Source organism: Narcine bancroftii, chromosome 3 (assembly GCF_036971445.1).
Source record: "Narcine bancroftii isolate sNarBan1 chromosome 3, sNarBan1.hap1, whole genome shotgun sequence".
Taxonomy (NCBI): domain Eukaryota; kingdom Metazoa; phylum Chordata; class Chondrichthyes; order Torpediniformes; family Narcinidae; genus Narcine; species Narcine bancroftii.
Genome location: NC_091471.1, coordinates 264244765 through 264263321, shown reverse-complemented (window position 1 = coordinate 264263321; position 18557 = coordinate 264244765). Strand labels below are relative to the sequence as shown.

The 18557-nt window shown below is 45.4% G+C and overlaps 1 protein-coding gene across 3 annotated transcripts in view; it reads right to left on the bottom strand.

The window, feature by feature from the left end:
* Positions 1-18557, bottom strand: part of fbn2b (fibrillin 2b) — a 231149-nt gene that overhangs the window by 61270 nt on the left and 151322 nt on the right. For all 3 annotated transcript variants that reach the window (XM_069927972.1, XM_069927973.1, XM_069927974.1), the window contains 11 exons: positions 18384-18536; positions 17246-17299; positions 16663-16788; positions 15472-15597; positions 13710-13829; positions 11747-11884; positions 10056-10106; positions 9138-9263; positions 6376-6603; positions 5290-5415; positions 4882-5010 (listed from right to left, as the gene is read on the bottom strand). In XM_069927972.1, the coding sequence (XP_069784073.1) occupies positions 4882-5010; positions 5290-5415; positions 6376-6603; positions 9138-9263; positions 10056-10106; positions 11747-11884; positions 13710-13829; positions 15472-15597; positions 16663-16788; positions 17246-17299; positions 18384-18536 (1377 nt within the window). The remainder of the gene's footprint in view (positions 1-4881; positions 5011-5289; positions 5416-6375; positions 6604-9137; positions 9264-10055; positions 10107-11746; positions 11885-13709; positions 13830-15471; positions 15598-16662; positions 16789-17245; positions 17300-18383; positions 18537-18557) is intronic.

Here is an 18557-nt window from a genome sequence, read left to right as displayed (position 1 = left end):
ATAATGTGACCAAATGGAACTGGAACAGTATATCACTTCAAAGTAATGAAGATTCAAATTCAGTTGGAAGAACCACTGCTAACGGTACATTTCTTTCACGCTTCTAATTAAGGAGCCAACAACATTGCTTGGGGAATGTTCTCCGACTCCCTTAGTATCATTGACTCAATGCTCTACAGTTTATCTTAACTGTGCTGACTGTTTGGCAGCTTTTCTCCTGAGCCCATTCACAGTGACATGTGGAAATCATTTATGCAAGCCACCAAGATGGGTGTCTAAGGGCAGTCCAAAAGGGAGAGCTGGGCTTCAATGTATTTCCAGTTCTGGCAGCCTCTGTGGTAATACAAGGCCAGGTTGTGTATATAAAGGAGTCTCAGCAGGGGTGGCATTCAGTTTAGACCATGCCATGGTGAGGTGCCAAGCCTGTTATTGCGTAGCATGTGTCCCATGAGCTTCAAGTTATTCCAACCATTGGACCACAGGAATCTCCACATATCTCTGATCACCACTGGTAATAATGGGAGGCAGTTAATGAGTTGCAGAAGTATTTAAGAGCCTGAAAAGGCAAATTTAGCCAATGGGAGTAATTTCAGACTGTGTAAATGGAGGTAGGCTTTTTCACTGAGGGTAGGTGAGATACTAACCAGAGGACGTGCGTTAAGGGTGAAAGGGGAAAAGTTTAAATTAAAATTTTTAAAATTTACATTTAGGCATACAGCACGGCAACAGGCCATTTCAGCCCATGAGTCAGTGCCGCCCAAATTACACCCAATTAACCTACTACCCCCGGTACATTTCAAATGGTTGGAGGCAACCAGAGCCCCTGGGGAAAAACCCAATGCAGACACAGGGAGAACATACAAACTCCTTACAGACAGCACGGGATTCATACCCTGGTCCCAAGCACTGGCACTGTAAAGGCCCCTACGCCAACTGTGCTGGGGGATCATAAGGGGGAACTTCTTCACACAGAGAGTGGTGGGAGTGTGGAACGAGTTGCGTGATGAAGTCGTGAATGCAGGCTCATCTTAACAGTGAGGCATGGTTAGCACAACGCTGTTTCAGCAACTAGAACTGAGGTTTGAACCTCATGCTAACTGTAAGGAGTTTGTATGCTCTCCCCGTGTCTGTGGAGGTTTTCCTTCCACCCTTCAAAAAAAAAGCGTAAGGGGTGTATTGGGCAGCACTGGCTCGTGGGCTGAAAGGGCCTGTTACCATGCGGTATGTCTAAATTTAAATTTAAAATTTAAGAAGAATTTGGTACATGGGTGGGAGGGGTATGGAAGGCTTTGGACTGAGTGCAGGCCAGTGGGACTAGGCAGAAAAAGAGTTTGGCAAAGACTAGAATGGCTGAAGGGCCTGTTTCTGTGCTGTAAAATTCTAGTGTTCTATGTGTAGGAAAATCGGAGGTGATGTGACCACTAATACAGTTAATAACATCAATGATCATGGGGGGCATTGGTAAAAAAAAACTCAGGAGGATCTCTTCCACACAAGATGATGAGAGATCACAGCAGAGTTATGAAACCCTTATTTAAATGGCATGAGGGAAAAAAAAAGAATTCTCACGTATCCTGCTCGAGAGACTATTTGCAACTCAGAGGGTAGCGGCATGTCAGGGACTTTTATACAGTTGGTTTTGGAAAGGCATACAAAAGCCACATACATTGCTTACAGACATGTATGTCACTAACAGACTATTATTGATATGGGAGGGGTGGGTATATCCCTGCTGGCTCCTGTCTTTGCACACATCCAATAGAGACTTGGCTGCCAGAGTAATAAAGGCTCCTTTAAGATCTTAGTTGGTGGACAATACGAGAACCCTAGAAATAAGTGACAATGGGTCTCAAACCTGCAATGCCATTCACTGAGTCAAGATTGGTCCTGTGTTTCAAGACCGCTTTTCAGCCCTATTGGTTCCTTATTGCTCAAAATTTCCTCAGTTTCAACCTTGAATGTATTGTGTATGAGCATTCCCTCCCCCCCCCCCCCCCCACCACTTAAGTACAGTAGAGCTTTCCAAAGATTTACAAAGTTCAGAAGAAACGTGTTCTCTTCCAAATGTGCCATTAATTAGTGGAAACAATTCCTCGCTATCTCCAAGGTCAATCCCTCTTGGATCTTGCATGTCCCAACTGATTATCTCTTATTTCAAACTCCAGAGAATAAAACCCAATCTTCATTTATATCTTTCAGGTAGGCACTCGAATTTTTACCCAGGTTAGCAATCACTGATGGCCACAAATGTGGGCCCATTTTTCAAAGGCCAACTACACAACTTGCATGAGGCAATCCTTCCTCTTCCAAAGATTGTATGGACACCAACACATGCATATCCGTCTCTCTGTACTTGTTCTAATGAAGTGTTTTCAACAGAAAATGTTAGACAGAGCCTGCCTGATAAGTTGAGTGCTCCAGTATTTGCTCTATTTATTTCATGTACATCTTTTGGGTACAGAGAGCATAAATGTATGCAGTATTGCCAGTGAGGACTCTCCAAAACTCTGTTCTCAACATGATTTTCTTATTTTTGTATGCCAGTCCCTTATAATCAAGGCCAATAAAACACTCGTCTTCCTAATTAATTCCCATATCTGTGTGCTGACTTGTCCTATAAGTGACCACGGGTTCCACTGTACCCTAACAAACAATCATTTCCTCACATCCCGATAATGTTCGCATTGTGGCATTAAAGATTTTACGTTCTTCATTGTTATTTATACCCTTGGTTTTCCCTTAATTCCTGCAACATTTATTATGTTGTTTGCACAGGATGCTCAATTCTACAGCCACTTTGTAATTTCTCATGCCACTTTCTCCTGATTTCTCTGTGGAATCCACAGTAATTTTTACTACTTTCTTCCTTTAACGTGACTGCAGGTTGTGAGGAGCTCCCTACAGGAAGGAGATAAATGAATATTGACTGAGAATTAAAGCCCAAATGTCTTGAAGTTTCTGATAGTCTCTAAGGTGATTGCCAAACTGATCCAGGTCAACTGTCTATGGCTTTGGGACTCAAATCCCCCATGAACAAAGTTAAAAGTTAGGAAAATGTTGAGATTATTTTGAGCCGATGGTGTTTGATAATAAAATCTGTGACTGACAGGTCAGGGCCCAAGACGAAAGTGCCTGAACGAGCAGCGGCCTCCAGGAGTTGCAGACTCCAGCGGAGCAGAGGACTGGTGCAGGGAGAACCCTTCCCTCCCCCCTTGGTGATACACTACCAGCCTACTGCAGGGGGTGATCTCTGTACCTGCAGGAAGACCACCGGCAGACAGACTACCCATCTGGCCAGCTGTCAATCACCCAACCAGGATATAGTCCTGAGCCGGCCTCTCCCCAGCCAGTCACTCGGGAGCCACCATCACACCCACTACTGTAGCAGAGACTTTTAGCCAAATAAAGCCTGTTTGTGTCTGCTTACTGCTGAGGTGCATCACACCCGCCATGAGAGGCAGAGGAAATGGCCCTATGGGACAGTGGCCATGGCGGCAGACCAGTGAGAGGCTCTGCAGCTGAAGAACGCACAGGCAGTGGGGAGTTGGCGACTCGAAGTGAGGTACCCACGCAGGCTGCAGGCTGTGGGATGCTCGAGACTGGCTGAAGGGGCACCAGGTATTGGAACCGGGATGCGAGAGGGCTCCTAGGGTGGAAGGGGCTCCTGAGGGGCCTCGGGCGCTGAAGGCCTCCTGATTATGTTGGGAGGTTTGGATCTGGAGCTCATGTTGTAGATCGGTTGGACTGAAGTTGGTCTGGCTACAGAATGTTGTGGGAGCACTGGAAGCAAATCCACAGACATTCAGTGTCCGAAGGGATCTTATTTGCTTCTCTTTGTGACTGCAAAAGGCATCGGGCAATTTCTGGTGACGGTGAATCTTTGTCTTCCTTACGCAGTCTTAAAAGCAATTTTGTGTAATATTACATCTGTTTTATTACATTACTATCAAAAAAATTGATCTGAAGAGTAATTAGGCCTAGAATAGGGGTCTCCAATGTGGTTGCTATCGACCCTCAGAGGTTGATGGGACCATCCAGGGGGCCGATAAATGCCAGGGGTAGATAAGGGGTCAATAACACGGGGTGGGAGGACGGGGTTGATGTAAAATAGGGCCTCTCTTGTCCGTTTCAGCACAGCTGCTGCTGCCCCCCCCCCACCACCCCGTCCAGCATGGGGTGGGGAGGCTTACTTGCCATGAACCGTCCCTGCCATTATGCTTCGCCCTCATCGTGCATGCGCCAGCTGGCAGTGCACAGCCTGTGGACCAAGGGATGCTGCATTTAATAGGTAAGTGTGCTTTCTGCCCTTTAATTTGACCTCCATTTGGGGGTGGAGGGTCTACACCCCCAAATGAAGGACAAATTAATGTCCGGGTTGAGGTGGGACTGGACGGAGAATAGCGGGCTTAAAAGCCGGACTGTTCAGCCTAAAACTGGATGTTTGGCCACCCTATTCAGTGCCCCCCGTCCAGCCTTACTCACCCTCCCATCCAGCCCCTCCAGTTCCGCCACTCGTCCATTCCCCCCCCCCCAGAAAACCCACCCCCTTCATGTCCAGCACCAGGATTCCATGACTGTGGGTCGATAAGGGACCACACATTCCTTGAAGGGGTTGATGATCTAAAAGGTTTGAGGACCCCTAGCCTAGAATAAGCTATCAGCAGAGACCATTACAATGAACAAAAGTGGTCAGTTTTGTTGTGTTCCTTAGAGTGCCATAATTGATGAATACAGTTTGAAATCATGGCGTCAAACACCTTGGCTGATTGACCTCATGTCTATTGTCAAATTCCCATCCACACTAATTCTAAGCATTCACATTTAATTTGCCCAATATTCCTCCGTTAACTCAGTACTGTTGGGTCAGCAGTTGCCACTTACCCATGCAGTTCTTCATCATCATAAAACCACTTTCATATCCATCAAAACATTCACATTCAAAGCTGCCTGGTGTGTTCACACAGGTACCGTGTCCACAGAGATCTGGTGAAATACGGCATTCATTGATATCTGCAGATAAAGGAGAGGAGGGTTACTGAGTTGGGTCTGTACGAGGGAGGGAGTAAAAGGGGGCCAAAGACAGAACGAGAGTGAGAAACTGGAAAGGAATGCAAGAGAGGGAGACTCATGGCAGAAACAAATGAATGTGGGAGAGGGAGACCTGAAAGAGGGAGAAAATATAGAAAACAAAGATAAAAATGAACTCAATGGGGTAGACAAAAGATTTTTTTTAAAAGTACTCGTGCATCTTAAAGGAGCTGCAGTCTGCCTCAGCTGGTGACATCCCACCTGTACAGTTCCTCTCCTCCATGTTTAGGGCAAAGCCATTGTTACAGCGACACTTAAAGCTGCCGATGGTGTTACGACAAGTTCCGTATGTGCACAGGCTGGAGAACACCTTGCATTCATTGATATCTGAAAGACAATGAGATGTTTAGTAAAATACCGTGGACCTCCCTTGTGATAAAACACAGTACAGTAGAAGCCCAAAAATCCAGATGCCAGAAATCCAGACCACCCGAGCGAGAATCCAGACTTTTAAAAGTTATCATGCTTTTGTGTCCGCGGGCGCATAAGTGCCGCAGATGAGGAAAAGAACGAATAAACAATTATTTGTTTTGTTGTACTTTGTATTTTATATGAAAAATGTTTTGTTAATAAACTATCAAAATTTAGCTGCTCATCTCTATTTCTCCTTAAATTTGAACTGCTTGAGAATCTGGAAAATCGAGCAGTCGGGATCTTAGGACTTCTAACGTAATCAGTCTGCACACAGGTCACAAGGCAGGCAGGCCTACCTCCATTCATAGTCCTCTGGGGGGGCAGGGATTAAATTACTTAAATTGTCTCCATACTGAGTGGGAGAATGACAGAGAAACTGACCATGCACTCATAGCTGAAAATCAGAATGGACCACGTTTTAGCTGCATTACTCTCTCCATGGAGCTTAGAGTGACCTGCCAGAAACTAGCTGACCGACAGCAAATTCTCTACATCTGGAGCTCCACTAGGTTCCTTCATTTTACCTTTGTTTTTCTTTTAATACTAGTCATAACTAACATCTGGTTTTTCTGCTCCACTAATTTCTTTTTTCCTTTTTTTTTGTTATGTTATTTTTCCCTGAAAAAAAGTCTACATTATTTAGAATTTGAATTATGGATAATGATTTATGGATATGATTTACAATTTATGTATGTAGGTGATATACAGAATATTTTATTTAGTCCGTACTATCTTTTTGAATTGTGTCCTTATTAAAATCAATAAAACTATTTTAAAAAGAAAGAAATCTATGTTCAACTTATCTTTCTACTCCCTTCACTGCCTTAGGATGTAAACGCACAAAATTAAAACAGTTATTCACTGAACTGATACCTTTGTAGAATGGCCTGCCCGTCAAAACATCCCCCCTATTGGCAAAGCCTGGACCTCTGGGGCAAATAGCCTCGTACTCCTGCGTGCCAGGCTGTGGGCACTCCTCGCAGTCCGCTCCCCACGCGTGGCCGATCGAGCAGCAGCAGGCATCCATGCGAAAGCGGCCACCCACTGGCTCCGTGCACTCGTCCTCCTCCCACCTCAGGTAGCAGTGCTCCAGGCGGACATCTAGCAAGGGTAGACAACGTGCAGTTAGCCTCAGGGAAATGCATTAGGATCGCTGACCTTGGTTCAAATTCGCTATCATCCAATTTCACAAGAGCAACCCAACGAAACAGCGTTCTCCGGTCCTCGGTGCAAAACCTACAGTCACACAACCAGACACAACACACATACAGAAAAAAACAGTACATATGCAGGGAAAGTATTTTATCTACACAAAATAAATAAATAAATATTATTTTATACTTGAGAGTCTCGGGTGACTAGTGTAAGCAGTTCCTTTGGTGGTTCAGCATTCCCACTGCCCATGCATAGAAGCTGTTCCTCAGCTTGGTGATGCTGTCTGTGATACTCCTGTATCTCTTCCCTGACAAGAGTAGCCGAAAGATGCTGTATGCAGGGTTGAATGATTTTGCATCCCCTCTTCAGACAACGATCCAAGTAGATCATGTTGATGGGTGAGGGGGGAGAGGGTGGTGTGGAGGGGCAGAGGCGTAGCCAGGTTCTAAAGTTAGGGGGAGCGAGCACATAAAAAAGGGGCCAGGATACATACCAGATGGTGAGTCAGTGGTTGAATGACGGGCTGCACCAATTTTTTGATGGCGTCGGGAAAAGGCACCCCCCAACTACATCATTGGGGGGCAGGGAAATTGGAGCGAGGAAGGGGGAGAGGTAAACACACCACCAGCAACCAACCCCCTGAACTTGATATTGAATTCTACAACTTCAGATAACTTAATTCTTCCATCTGTATCTGTGGTCCAGTGGTGATATAGGATCAGCTTGTCTTCTTCTTGCACCTATTTCCTCCTCTGGGAGGGGAGGACATTGCCAGGCTGACTTGTCAGGCATGCCTATCTCTTCTGCATTTTGCGAACCCCATATTCTTTTGTCTAGATTCTTTTGTCTATGTTCTCACCCTCTAACTGCTCTCATTCACAACTTAACAGCACGGTCACCCTGGTTTTATCCTTAAAGAGGGAAGGGATCCCATGCAGCCCCACCCTCCGTACAGCTCAACTCTCCTTCCCAGTTCTGAAGAAGGGTATTGAACACTGACAGTGTTTCTCTCCGCAGCCTGATCTATTGAGTATTTCCAGTGTTGATTATTCTTGCAGTTAATAATTCTCCTTTCCCTTCCGGGTGAGGGGTGGTGTGGGTGAGGTGAGAGGTGCTCCAGCCTGGATACACAATCGTTCATCAGAAACTAAACTGGTCAGATAGGGCATTTTCTGTCCTTGTTATTATTCCTATTGCGAATTAAAAACAATCTCCCTTTGAATAATGTGTCTGGCTGTTCTCAAATAGTTGGAATTGGTCTGTTTGGAAACCCTGTTCTCCCTGTCAGTGGATGTGTTGTGTCCTTCATGAAGCTCACTCAATGCAGACACTAATCAACACTAGGTGACCAAAAGATTGACTGGCATCAAGTGAACAGATTAAATTTAGAGACTTACAGGGCATGGAACGGCTTTCAGACTCTCTGGCCTTTGTCAGGTCTTTAAACACAAGGCATTTGATTTAATCCTGCTCCAAAATTTGCTCTCCATAACCTTCAGAGCTGAGTATTCATTCAATCATTTTTTTTGAAAGTTTCTTTGGAATAAGTTTCCGTTAACATTTCCAGTAGTATGTTCCTAATCTTGTGTGAAAAATCTCTTTGTGTTCCCTATCTGGTTGCTCTGACGACTTCTTTAAACCGTGAACTCTCATTACAAACCGTCCTCTCAGTAGAAAGGCTCTCTTTGTTACTTTCGCAAATAGAATTCTTCTATGAGCTCATGACTGGTTCGAGGAGAAGAATCCCAGCCACCTCAATATTATTCTACTTTTATGGATTTGAATAATGCAGCCAAGGACGGCATTTATTGCCCATCACACTCGCCCTTGGGAAGGCGGCGGTGAACTACCACCTCGGACTGCCGCAGCTTCTTCATGCAACTGAAGCCATCGGTCCTGGCATCATCTGCAGTCTTTTCAATCACACACCTTCTTGAAATGGGCAATTCCTTGTTGATGTCTAATGTGATTTAGGAACTTTCTTGTTTTTTGCAGTCATACCATCCAAGTATCCCATAAGCTTCTTTCACCAACTTGTCCTGCTACCTTCAGGGATTTGGGAAAATTCTTTCCAATGTGATTTTTTAAAATTTAGTTTTATTTACAGCATTGTAGAGCCTGATTCCGCCCATTTAAACCTGAGCTGCCCAATGACACCCACATTAACCTATGGCCCTGATACGTTTTGGAGGGAGGGAGGAAACTGGAGCATCCAGAGGAAACCCATGCAGAAACAGGGAGAACGTACAAACTCCTTACAGGCAGCACCAAATTAGAACCCAGGTGCTAGGAGTGCCACCCCACTCCTAGATTACTCTGTTCTGACCCCAGGACATTATACCACTGCTCCATGCGGTTTCTCTACCAGTCCATCACTTCACTCTTGTCAGTTATAGTTTCAGTTCCTTCCTGTCTTTCTTCAGTAGGAAAGACCCACTAAATAGGGTCTCCTTCCTGTCCCTCATGGGATTCGTACTCACCAACACATGTTCTTCCTGTCCCATCCAGAGTGAGCCCTTCAGGGCAGTCACACTTGAAGGAGCCCTGTGTGTTCACACACCGCCCGTTTGTGCAAACACCAGGGAACACATCACACTCGTTCACATCTGGCGAGAAAGAAACACAAGGAATTATTAATTTCCTCATTATTAATAAAAGACATAAAACGTTAGAAATAACTTGAATAGTCGTTTATTGTCATCTGATTGCACAAGTACAACTTGAAGAAACAGCATTCTCCAGTCCTCGGTGCAAAACACGTAGACACACAACCAGACATAACACACAAACAATACATATGCAGGACAAGTTTTCATATATACAAATAAATAAATATTGTTTCAAGAATACGAGAGCCTCGGATGGTTAAGTGTCAGCAGTTCCTTCGGTCATTCAGTATTCACACTGCCCATGGGAAGAAGCTGTTCCTCAGTCTGGTGGTGCCAGCTCTGATATTCCTGTATCTGTTCCCTATATGTCTGAACCAGTATCTCATTACACTTGTCCTAAACATATTTTTGATTAATGTTCTCTGTACCCTGGAAAATTATAGCTCTCAAGAGGATTAATGCTCAGGTTCATTCTAAAATAATGAATGTTAACAGTCACTCACTACGCATCGAAGCTGATAAAATATTTCCCCACCCAATGGGGTGATGCCAGAGAGTATTTGCCTTGATGTTGTTTGAACACTTTACGAAAAAGATCAAGACATCAATGAAAATGAAAATGGCAGTGATGAAAAATCAGAAAGCTGGCTCATGATCAGATATTTAGGGCTCAACCCCCCCCCCCTCCCCACCCCAGGTCAAGAAGAGCCTTTGCGTAATTATCTTATGAGTCAGTCTGAATGATTTAATCTTTGTTATGGCTGGAGCTGATGAACAGTTGGAACCCACCTTCACATGTTACGCCCTTCACTCTTGCATAACCTCTGGGACAGGATGGATCTGTGAAAGAGAGAAACACTGCTTCAGATATCCAGTCTTGGCCATGAATAGGTCCAAACACGTGCAGGACCATAAGAAATAGAAGCAAGGGTAGGTCTTCTGGGCCAACAAACCTGCCTTGTTATTCAACAGATCGCAATGGATCGGATGTTGGCTGCAGCTCCACATTTCTTCCTGTTCTTCATTACCTTTCACTTCCCTACAGACCAAAACTCTACCCATCTCATTCTCAAGTGTACACTGGGGTAGAAAATTCCAATGATTCACAACCCTCTGAGAGAAAAAAAAATCCTCCTTATCTCTGTCTTAAATGGGCAATCTCTTACTCACAGGGCTGCTTGTAACAAGGCTAGTTCAAGGCTTTAATTAAGATGGTATTTATTCCAAAAGCTGTTAACTCTATAATAATTAATTTCAGCTGCTAAATTTAAAGCAAAAAGCAAAAACTGCAGATGCCTGCAAATCTAATATATAGGAAATGCTGGCAATAGCAGCTCAAGCACGAACTATGGAGAGAAAACCATTAACAGATCAGGTCAACATTTTGATGAAACATCTAACTTCATTTCTCTCTCCTGGATTGCAACCCGACTATTCTAGCACTTTCTGGTTTTAATGTCTGGATTGAAAATATGTATTTTATCTGTACAAATAAAGAAATATTGTTTCATGTCTATAAAGAGTCTTGGATGGTTAGTGCAAGCAGTTCCTTCGGTCGTTCAGTATTCTCACTGCCTGTGGGAAGAAGCTATTCCTCAGCCTGGTGGTGCTGGCTCTGATCCTCCTGGATCTCTTCCCTATGCGTCTGAACCGGCAAAATGTAAAATCAGTTAACATCCAAGGCACGGGCAGTGATTTGCCAAATTCACAATCCCTTCAGCAACTTCACCTCCCCGGAGCATTGAGAATTTGTGTCCGTACCCTGCAATACTCACTAAGTTGGTTGCTCTAGTTTCTCACAGCATCACGTTTCCTTCATGACTTGCCTGCAGCCTCATGCTCACCACTCAGTCCTCCATTCCCCCCTTTCACGGTGGTGGTATGTCCAAGCAGAAGTATAACAACTCTCAGGCTGCCCCGGCACGTTAAACATGCAGGACCAGTGCCTTTCTGTCTCCACCTGGCACATCTCGAAAAGCTTTCTGTGCACCCTTCCTCAACTTTGCTGAAGATTCTGAGTGAATACTTGACCAGCATTCTATGAAAGTCCTTCGCTTCATATTTAAAATGTTTAAAAAATTTATAATTTAGACATGCAGCACAGTGACAGGCTCTTTCAGCCCATAAGCCCATTGACCGACAACTCCCGTTCATTTTGAACAGTGAGAGGAAACCGGAGCCTCTGGGGGAAAACCCACGCAGACACAGGGAGAACATACAAACTCTTGACAGAGAGAGCGGGATTTGAACCCCGGTCCTGATCATTGGCGCTGTAACAGCGTCGCGCTAACTACTACACTAACCGTGCTGCCCATTGTGAGTTACCCACAATAGTGAGTAAAGCCAAGGCCACGTTATAAAAGGGAGACCCTTGCCTGATGGGTGAAGTAAATGCATTGGAGGAGGACTGTCTGGGGGAAGCCATCATCCCATAGTCCTACCCGTCACCAGAACCCCACCAAATCCCTCAGAGTGATTACCCAGCTCGCAGTGTTCACAGGGGCTGCCCCACGCTGCTCCCAGGGTGGCGCAGCATTCGGACTTCAGTGTGGCTCCGTTGATGTTCACTTCGCAGCGCCCACCCTGAATGTTCAGCCAGCACGTCCCCTTCATACTATCTGTTGGAAGAGAAGCAGAGGTGGTGTCAATCCATCCACCCTACATTGAGTCATTTTCGCACACCCCACCACCCCCCCCCCCCCCACACTGACAGGCACCCCCAGATACCGATCAATATCATTACACGCAAGGGAAGACAACAGAGTTACGCACCAAAATAAACCCCAACACACTAGGGGGCCCTTGAAGGTCAGCAGACTCAGTCATAAGCCTAGCAGTCAATGACTTGTCATGGAACAAGCCACGGTACAACCTGCAAGCTCAGGGACAGTCCACACCCATGTAGCGACTGTCTCACTCTCAGCCTATGACAGCCCCTGATGACAAATTAACTTACAGCCTTGCAGTCTATAGCTTCAGCTGCAGGGAAAACTTAAAAGAGACTCAAGGACAACCTGGAGTCTCAAGAACAATCGACAGTCTCAGATATAATCCCAGCCTCAGGGACATTCTCCAGCCTTGGTCAATCCATAGTTTCAAGGTCAGTCCATGGTCTCAAACATTATCTGTAGCTTTGTGGCCTCTAGGTCTGTCAGTCAATACTGATCTAAGCCTCACTACCATTGTCACTCACAGAGGAACAAGCACAAGGAGTGATTTGGATCATTAAAACTCTACTGTAGTCAATAAAGTTGACTTGTAATTAATTGTGTCTTACAATGTGGTCCCATGATCAGTGACTGGACTCAGCAGTTCCCCAGTCTCAGTCTTGACCACTTCGGCAAGAGTTTGTGGTCTTGGTTGGTGGATAGGGGGGTTGCTGGATTGACCTGCTCATTCTTTGAAGGAAACTCGAAACCAGGAATAGATGAGAAGGAATGATGAAGTGCAACATAAAGGAGATATCCTGAGTCTCCTGAACTGCACTGGCTGGATGAGATCCAAATATTAGCATTCACGGGAAAATTCCAAGGCTCACTCTAAATGTACTTTTCCTTAAGTGATGGCAATGGGCTGGTAACTCAGCTGCCTGGTGAGGGAAGGAATTATATAAGAGATCTGGTCTCAATCTCAGGTCTGTGCTCAGCTCACAGGAGGCACATTTGACTGCCCTTTCATTGGGTTAGACAGGGGTTAATCAAAATCAGTCTGCCCCCCCCCCCCACACCCGATCCGACAGGACTATGCTCGTTGAGTGTGGCAGAATCAACTGTGATGCTCTCTGCTATCTGACTCATGTTGGGCAAGGAAAGCAGCAGTAAGTTGGGTCCACAGTCCTCAGATCAGCTGAATAGCAGTAGAGGAGGAGGAAACTGTCCAGAAGAACTGAGAACACAGTGTGGTTGAGCTCAGTACCATTGTCTGAGGGCGCAGGGTTGAGCAAGGAAGTGTGAATTCTGCCAGGCTCCTGGTCAGAATAATGCTGGAAACAGTTTTTAAATTTAAACAAACGGCACGGTAACAGACCCTTCTGGCCCACGAGCTCGTGCTACCCAACTGACCTACAACTCCCCGGTACATTTTGAAGGGTGGGAGGAAATGGGAGCATCTGGGGAAATCCACGCAGATACTGGGAGAACATACAAACTCCTTACAGACAGTGGTGGATTCACTGGTGCTGTAACAGCATTGCACTAACTGTGCCACCCCCTACACTAACCATGCCATCCTTAGTTATAAGAAATGTAGCGCCTCGGCTTCCTTTCCGCAGTCAATTCTGAGGGCCACTGCTGCTGGGAAACAAATTTACACCAGAAACCATCCTGGGTAAAACAGGGCTTTACAGTAAATGGTTCTTTCCTCATTCACGGAGAAGGGGATGCTCCCAAGGGAGAAAGGGCAGTGGGTGATTTCCAAGAGCTGTCAAGCTACCTCGGGACTCACCAATACATATGGTCCTGGTTGGGTCCAGTTTGCTGCCGAGCGAACATTCGCAGATGAACGAGCCCGCCATGTTCCTGCAGTAACCATTCACACAGGGGCTGGATTCACACTCGTTCACATCTGGAATACAAAGGCAGAGTTACGCACAGTCTCTGAAACTGGAGAGAGGGATTATTGAAACCAGAATGACGAGGCCACACGATGAAACTCTTCCACCAAAGGCCCATCATTAGAGCAGTTGATAACTCCACAACTCTCCGTGGGTCGTTTGGCTTGGTTTGTCCCTCCCCTCCATCCCTTTGCTATGTCAGAGAATGGTCAGCTTGTGAGGTATGTTCCCCTCTCTTCTCTGCACAGTGAGAAAACTATTGAGCGATCAGATGGAAGAAATCGTTGCATTGCTGATAGTGCAGACCCGGGAGAACTGAGAGTGGAGATAAAGCGCTGCTTGGAAACGCTCAACAACTTGCTCCTAGTGCTGCCGGTTCCGTACGGGCTTTAAAAAGGAGCTGATGGCATTTTATTTTAAAATCCAGGATCTGTGCCCAAGGTGGCGGTGCCTGTGCTTGGTAGCAATCATGAGGAGGTTGTGGACTCCAGGGAGCAGCGGACTGACGTCGGGCACCATAAACCCTGTTGGGAAGGAGAGGCAGAGATGACCCTACAGGACAGTGCCCACGACAGCGGGCCAGCGAAGGGATCGGCAGCTGAGGGACCCAAGCAGACAGCAGGCGACTTGCGATCGGAAGACCCACGCAAGTGGCGGGTTGCAGGAGACGGGCTCAAAGGATCCGGGTATTGGAACCGGGATTCGAGGAGGTGCTGAGGGCAAGAAGGGGTCGCGGGTGCTGAAGACCTCCTGAGGTTGGATCTGGAGCTTGGGCTGCCTATGGATCAGACAGGACTCTGTGTGGCAGCAGAGGCTGAGGGAGTGCTGGAGGTGAATCCATTGATGCACATTAGGTCTTTTTATAGTAAAATAAAAGCAAAGGGAAAGGTGGACATTCTCCGTCTTAACATTGCTTCACCATAAAATCTCCGTGGGCAGATTCAGCAGGTGAACTCTGATCCATCTAGAGGGAAGTGGAGCGACCTCACTCCACCTCCTCCATAAAGGAAAAGCTTCTGAAAGCGGCTGTAAAGGGGTGGGCTGACGATGTCGTGATGATGTCATCAGCCCGCGACCCAAGCACGAATTTTAAAGCACTCAGTGTGTTCAGAAACAGGGCCATAGCAACCGCGATTTGTCTCTGAAGGATCTGCGTGAGTGACGGCTAAAGTCTTTTGTTCTTTTGGGTGGGATGGAATGTCCATATTAATTTTTCACTTGCTGGCACACACATTTGACGTCACAGTGACGGGCAACGCTACTGCACCACTCACCCCACCTCCCCCAGCTCCGGAAGGCAGCACCCGACTCTACTCCCTGTAAAGGCAATGCAGGATCTGCGTTATAAGCCGTAACCATAAAAGGTATATTCACCTTTTTCTTTCCTTGAGCTGACTCTTTAAATGGGGGGGTGTGCGCATCATAAAAAGGACGCGACTTTGAAAAGACTTTCTTTTGTTTCTCTTTCATTCTCTCTTACTGTAAGGGGCGCCAGGCAACACTAATGGCGACTCTTTGTCTACCTTACTGCAGACAGAAGACAGTTTTATGTAATATTACATGCTCTGTACCATTACATGACAGTAAAGGAGTCTTGAATCTTGAAGTGACCAACATACACCTTGATTGTGCAACGTGATTCTTTATCCTCACCTTCGCAGGTTTCAGTATCGGGCTTGAAGATGTATCCAGTGGGGCAGGTGCATGTGTAACTGCCTGGTGTATTCCGACACAGTCCGTTGTCACATAATAGCATGTTAACTGAACACTCATCGATATCTGCAGAAACACATCATTCCAGAGCACATCAGTAAACACTCACCTCACGTTAATTGTTGCAAGTGGCACCTTTCACAGAAGTATCAAGATTCAGTGATCACCTGCATCTTCCAGCTCTCCTCCACGCCTTCCCTCCCCTCCCCAATTCATCTCACTCACTCTTTGTCCTCACCCTGTCCACATATTCGGCTCTCCCTGTTGTGCATTTCCCTCCTTACTTCTCCCTCCCATCTCAACATTCCAACCTGCTGTGAAATCACATGACGTGGTTCTGGCAGAGTGTAAAGTAGAGTTGCCTGCTCCAGCACTAAGAGAGCTTTTCAGGCAGCAGACCAGAGATGGGTGCTCTGCCAATATCCATATTTTGACAGGGAGAGGCAGCATTTAACACGATAGTCACACGGGACAGAGAAAGAATTATGATCAACTTATGCTAAATATTTTCTTGAATTCAGCATTTTTCTCTGTCAATGAATCTCAGGGCCTCTATGATCCAGAATTCACCTTATTCTGCCAGAGGTAAATAATGATGATCCACAGGAATTGTAAGGCGGAACCCTTACTCTGTACCCTGCCACACTTGATGGCACAGTTAGTGTCGCGGTTAGCATGACACTGTTCCAGCGCCAGTGACCCAGGTTTGAATCTGGCGCTATCTGTAAGCAGTTTGTATATTCTCCCCGTGGGTTTCCTCCGAGCGCCCTGATTTCTTCCCACCATCCAAAAACATACAGGGTTTGTTAGTTAATTGGTCTATTTGAGGGGGCAAGATCTCATGGGCCAGAAGGGCCTGTTAATTTTTTTAAAATTAAAAACTGTGTAATTCTGTCCGTTTGCACAACTACACTCTTTCCTTAATGAGCCTCAGACTTTTCAACACTGAATTTTATTTGCTTGTGACAGATCAATAAACAGCACAACAATGACAGGTTGATTCATTAGAGACCAGTGGATGTCAAGTTATAAAATGTCTATTTGAGGTTCAGGGCGCCCCTTGCTTATCCACAAGAAAGTGGCTTGAATCGGGTCTTGTCCCAGTCTGTAATGAAGTGGATTAGCACTCACCGACACAGTTCTTGCCACTGACATCCGACTGGTACCCGATATTGCAAATGCAGCGGTAACTGCCACGCAGATTCTCACAAATCCCATTGGCGCAGATATCAGGATCGAGAGCACACTCATTGATATCTGAGGGTCAAACAAAAAAAAACACTCTAACTAATCTTGAACTTGCTTCACCCCTCATTTTCAATATTAGGAAACTCAGCTACAGCGGACAAATTCTTTTGTTAATAGACGGTATTACGAACTATTCCCAGCCCCTTTCATCACCAGACTCTAAATCAGCAGGCTTTATGTATAAAAATGAATGAGTATTTAAAATTTGGATCTCTTTTTCAAACTCTGCAGATGGATGGTTAAAAACCCATTAGTTCATCACTTTAATTAAAACATAACATCTGGCTTTTTGACTAATCACTTGCAACATCCGAGTTAAGTCTTCGTTTACACAAGCCCAACAAATAAAATCTGCTCCTAATGAGGTTTCATGAAAATAAAAACGAGGCTCTGATATGTTAATAAGCACACAGTAAAGGTTGAGCCCTAGATTTTGTCAGTAACACAAGTTGGTCCCTTCCCCTACCTCGTCCATCAGCTGTGATCCCAATGCCACTGCTACAAAGAGCCTGGAATTCAGCTGTGAAAACAACAGGGAGAATAAAGCAAGTCAGACCTTGGACACTTTGAACCACTGCCATACATCTTGTTCAGCATTACCAACAAGGAATGTTGCTTGCAAGGAATGCTGGTTTGTAAATCAGTAATCCCAGATTTTCCCACTTATTCATTTAAATGAATATGAAGAAAAAACATAAATTTTATGCCTCTGATGTTCCAGCCAATGCTTTCTGTGAATAACCCATTATATGTCCAATGAAGATGTCTCTAAAATGTGGTCACAGCTGCAGAAAATCCTGCAGCCAATTTGAACGCAAGAAGCTCCCACAAGCAATGTCCAACAGCGCAGAGGTAATGTGTTTCACTGAGCGATCTGAGAAACATTTAGTGTCTAGAGTGCTACAGGGCATTAACTATATAGAGGGATTAACAATTCATTGAAATTGCTTAAAGACTTGACTCTGCCTGAAAATTTTAAATGAGTAAATGCTTCTTGAAATGATCAAAATACTTGACATTAAGCATTAATTCCAAAATTGCCAAGTGGTTAGCACAAGGAAGTTAGAATTAATGTATCCTGTATTGAACAGCAATACTATTTTATACTTGGAGTAAAGTGACATTTCCATTCTATTTTTTAAGTTTTCTAAATGTATTGTTTAATAAGTTGGGTAGAAAAAAATGAACTTTGCGTCCCTTTGTGGGACAATTCATTTATCACTCAGATGAGAAAGCATTATAAAACTTCATCTGGAAACTATTCTTCGTACGAGTGGCACAAATCCACAGGATTTGTCACGGAGTTGAATCACTTTTTCCACACTGTGGATGAAGGCAATGTGCAGGAACAGCCACCAGGAGGAGCCCATGCCATAGTCTGCAGCTTCCGACTCAACTCGTTCAGTTCCCAGTCAGGGAGATCCAGAACTGGTGACTTGAGCAGACAATGTTCCCAAAAATAGGAGGCTCACCCAGTTTCGGATTATTGCTCAGATGCAGCAAAGAGCTCTTTTCACAGAAAAATTGCAGAGGTGTTGCTCAATTTGAGTTGTTGCACCTTTTCTCATCACCAGTTAAGTTGAATGCAGAGACCATGAACCTACCAGAAGTCCTGGCTGGACAGGGCTGGCAGGGCTCGCCAAAGCCATGGTCTGGACTGGCACAACAGCACTCTGATTTGGTTACAGCTCCGGGGAAGGGTCGGGCGCAGGTGCCTTTCTTGATGGCTCCGTAGCAAGTGCTGCGCATGTGGGTATCTGAAAAGATTGAACCATTGG